Source organism: Neltuma alba, unplaced genomic scaffold (genome assembly GCF_004799145.2).
Source record: "Neltuma alba isolate B1F8T4 unplaced genomic scaffold, ASM479914v2 tig00013379_pilon, whole genome shotgun sequence".
NCBI classification, from domain to species: Eukaryota; Viridiplantae; Streptophyta; class Magnoliopsida; order Fabales; family Fabaceae; genus Neltuma; species Neltuma alba.
Genome location: NW_021637641.1, coordinates 12,774 through 17,618, shown reverse-complemented (window position 1 = coordinate 17,618; position 4,845 = coordinate 12,774). Strand labels below are relative to the sequence as shown.

The 4,845-nt window shown below is 32.3% G+C and overlaps 1 protein-coding gene across 1 annotated transcript; it reads left to right on the top strand.

The window, feature by feature from the left end:
* The first annotated feature begins 3,701 nt into the window (after positions 1 to 3,701).
* Positions 3,702 to 4,430, top strand: LOC114736883 (LOB domain-containing protein 38-like). The gene is made up of 2 exons (XM_028924769.1): positions 3,702 to 3,888; positions 4,237 to 4,430. Exons 1-2 carry the CDS (start codon positions 3,702 to 3,704, stop codon positions 4,428 to 4,430), a joined length of 381 nt encoding a protein of 126 aa, XP_028780602.1.
* Positions 4,431 to 4,845: the final 415 nt, after the last annotated feature.

Genomic DNA, 4,845 nt, shown 5'->3' with positions numbered 1-4,845 from the left:
TTTAAATATAAGACTCTAATTCACTTTGTTTCTCATATTTATTTATTTTTTCTGAGGTAGTCTTTGAAATAGTAGTACATATTAAATGTTTCATCAAATGACACTTAGTAAGGGTATTTTGGAAAAGACAACACATTTATTATAAATATTTAACTAATTTTCTTAATTTATTCAAATTAGTCAACTAACTCTTATATTAAGGACAAGAGGTAGAATTATTATTAGCATGATTTAACGTTAAGAACATCAAATTCATTTAACTTTCTAAAAGGCCACATAATTGTGATGCGGCATGAAGAAAAGAAACTCTGGAAATTTCCACACCTTGTTTCTGTCAAGGGAGGGGGCAGCCACATTGGTGTTGCTGAAACAACAAAACGTATACGTGTACTAACAACATAATATAAAGTCAATTCTTCCATTCAAACGTTTATTTCGAAGCCACTTCATCAATTAATTTATACTCATTATTGTTTTAAAATTAGATAATGGTTAAAAGTAAACATTTTTAAAGAACTTGAATGTGTCTCATCCATAGCTTTGTAACCTTGGTTAATATTAATAACTTCTCCATTTTTCCTTCACATAGGAACTGATTTTATCTTAGATATAAGAACTCAATCACCTTATTTTTTACATCTATAAATTCTTCTTAAACTACTCATATTAATGGCACATATTAAGAGTTTTGATCAACATGCAGTTAATTCAAATGCATATGATTAAAATTATTATATTTTAGGGTTGGCAAAAAAATTATATTTTTTAAAAAATCAACACATATTTTGTTTACAATCAATTAATTTAGTTAGTGTTTTTCAATTTTTATAAATTAATTATTCAGATTTTATATTAAGCAATTAACAGAGTATATTTTACTATTATAGCTACAAAATATTCATTGGGTAAGCGGCACAATCGGGTAAGTAGAAAAGACTCGATTTTCTTCAATAAAAGTTGCCAGTGAGCTTTGTAAATGAGAAAAAAATATGTGAGATAGCCACTTTCAATTAGGTCCTATGATACTTAAATAGAATGGTGATCCTAAAGTATAATTTTTGTATACAAAAGTTGTAATATCAAAATTCATAGTCAGGCTAAAAAAAAAAAAAAGTAATATCAAATTCATAGATTAACATATAAAAACTATCGCTTAATTCTAATAGCATAATCTTCTGACTCATACTTTGAACTAATTAATCATTAATTTTACAAGGTGAAATTCTCATTTATTTTTGGCCAAACCAAAATCCTTGCTCAATTAATATTGCTCCTAACAATCAATTAATTCATCATCTCAATCGTATACTACTAATATGAAACATAAAATATAAAATTTATAATAAGTCACATTATTCACAAAATTAACAGTTGATTCTCCGTTTGATTACAGGAATGCTCATTAAGATAAAACAATTAAGGAGTCTCTTAATTTTTAACCACACAATTGATGATAGGCACAAAATGCCGAACTATGAGCTTGCAGGAGTTTTAACCTATTACTACTGGGCTCGCATCTTCCGCGAACAATCCTAGTTTTTGTTGGATTAAACGCTAAACACTGTAATTTAATAATTTCTGGTTTGTTAAGAATAGTAATTAATTGTGTTGATTGTTGGATAGAGATGCCACGTATCCAACTTAAGTAATGGCTCCAACTTCTATGTTTCTGTGTCTCATTACAATCCAATCCATCACCATCTTCTTCTCTCTTCTCATCTTCATCGTTTTCCTTTCTCAATCCAATCCATTACCTTAAATTCCATGATTTTACAGTTGTCTTTACACACTGCTCTTGTGTCTTTTTATTACAACTGTTATTTGTTGAATAGGTCTGTCTTTTTTTATAAGATTTTTTTTGAGTTTGTCTGAGCATTGAATACATTATTACATATTTTATCCCTAATTTAATGCAATTAATACATTCTCTTTCTTTATTTATCTCACTATTACTCTCTCATGTTTATCTATTTATATATAGGGGTATATTGGAAAAAATTATATTTGCTATATATTAATTGATTTTAACTAATTTATACTATTTGCTTAAACCGTGCAATTTAGTTAAATGATCTTATAATAAAGGATGGAGGGAGTACGAAGTAATCCTCTGATCATATTTATAAATCACTTCCAACATGTTTCACACAGATTAAGAAAAATCTTAAACTTCATTAACTCTTATTTAAATTCAATAACTTTTCAAATTTATCCTTATTTAATATTATATTATATCTCATCTAAACAAAGCCAACACAATAATAAATAAAAGGTAAAATTATACATTCATACAAAATTTCTCTTAATATCTTATAAATAGACAAAAAAATATCTTCTTTTTATGTCTTATAAATAGGACTAGAGGAGTATACTCTTCTAGTTCTATTAATAAGAATTTTCAATATATTTCTCTTGAGTCTAAAAAAAATTTAATCTGATCAGCTTTATCTTAAAATTTAATAACTTATTAATTTTATCTCTATTTATAACATCTATAGTTTTCAAGAAAATAACAATAGGCATAACAACAAGCAAGGGTAAAGTTGTACTTTCACATAGTAAATTTAACGAGGTGACTTGTATTAAAGGGCGAATTTTTTTTTTCCTTATCAAATGAGTAGATATACGGTAATACAATTTTTCCAATGTTTTTTACAAGCAACGAATAGATAAAATAATTAAGTTATTAAGATTAAAAATGCAGTTAAAATCATTTAGGATCTATAAATATGTTAGAGATATGGTTTTTTTTTTCCTTCAGAAATATCCTCATTTCATGGACTTCAACAACTCTTACACGAAGAAACTATGAGTACATTGTGATTAGAATTCTCTATTTCACCGAAGGCACAAATAATTCTATCATATACTTGAAATAGATAGTTTTAGTTTCTTATAAATAAGATCATAAAATACTTTTAACCTTTTTTTTATAAGTATTAACCACAACCACTGTTAATCACAAGTCTTAGATGTCAAAATAGTATTAAATGCACCAACTCAAGGTTCGTGTAAAACTGTGAATTATATTGCATGTGGGAGCTCTTTCGTAACAAAAATCTGATTTTTGCTTTCTCTATTTTAGATAAAATTATTTTTTTACTGTTAACGAATCAAAAACAACTTCCAATCTCTTAACAAAATACCATTCCATGCGAGTCTTTCCAAGCTACAGAAGTTAGTCAACAACTTCATGATTGGAAATGAATGAATTTTATATATATATATATATATATATATATTGAACTGATCAAAATGAATGCGGAGAATATAAGTAGAAAGAGTAGTCCAAAACTGTTGGAATTATGAAGAAGAGAATCAAAGGGCACCATATGATTCAAACATTTGCGGAGAACCAGAGCCGTTATCACCCGCTTCTTTGGAAGTACCCAGCACTCGTAGTTCCTAACTTAACCCATCTTCTTTTGCATATCAATTTATACTTAACACCGGTTAATCTTCCTTCCTCAACATCGATAATTATGACAATGTAACTCTCTCTCTCTCTCTCTCTATATATATATATATATATGTAGACACACACATGCCATTGTTGCTTCGCATTGAAAATCCATTGTGTTCTTTTAGCGTATAAGGGTACTTGTTTTGAGGAGTTGTGTGGTTAGACAAACCCTAATTTAATTAGGGTTGTTTATTATATATATATATATATATATTGAGGATCTTGGAGTATCGGAGAAATGAGTTGCAGCGGTTGTCGTGTTCTGCGAAAACGATGCAGCGACGAGTGCATGCTCCGGCATTGCTTTCAGGGGATCCAAGGCCCTCAAGCCCAAGCCCACGCCACCGTCTTCCTCGCCAAGTTCTTCGGCCGTGCCCGCCTCATGTCTTTCGTCTCCGCCGTTTCCTCCTCCCAAGACCCCGTCAGCTCTCTCTCTCTCTCGCCCTCCTCCTCCTTCTTATAATATTGTGTGTGTGTGCCTGTGTGCTGCGTGCCCCTCAATTTATATCTATATATATATATAGAAGTTATCTGTAGAGATGATATAGCTATCACAAATTAACTGTATAGTATAAACGATTTGATTTGAACGAGAGTCAGTCTGTTATACTCTCTGAAGATAAGTGTGCGTGATGATAAAGAAAAGTTATTCTTGAGAGGTGAGGTTTTCTTGCGAAACAGGTGAGTTAACTTGGGAATAATTGACCGATAAAAGACTAGGAATAAATACCACTATTTTGTATGTTTGATTTTGATGGTTTTGGTGATGGCAGATTTGTTTCAGTCGTTGTTGTTTGAAGCGCTGGGACGTACCCTAAACCCAGTGAATGGAGCAGTGGGGCTTCTCTGGTCCGGGAATTGGCATCTCTGCCAGCTGGCGGTGGAGACGGTGCTCCGTGGCGGCCCGTTGACCCCACTACTCCCTCCGGATTTCTCCATTTTTGTGGCTGCAGCGGAGGTTCAGTAGTTCCGGCGGAAGATGAGAGTTTCGGGTCGGCCATGAATAGTTCTACCGATCAGAGGGAGCACATGAAAGGTGAAAGGTCATCAGTGATGTTAAAGAGAAAGGTAACGAGTGATTCTAATATGGACGACAGGGAGAATTTTCAAGCACGTGGTCAGAAGATGCTGGAGAGGGCGAAGAAGCAGCGAGCGGGGACGCCGTCCACGGAGGAGTATGAAACGACCTCGTTTGGGACTAGTAGCCTACAGGGCAGTGCCGAAAGGAGACTCCTAAGACTATTCTACTGATAATAAAATTCCATGGAACATGAAGCCATTGGAACATTTCCAACCAGCCTCTTCCATTCACAAGCTCAGCATTATCACTGCCTCTATCCCTCAAGGAACTGTTTTCAGGATGTTCTTAATACTACTTTCGG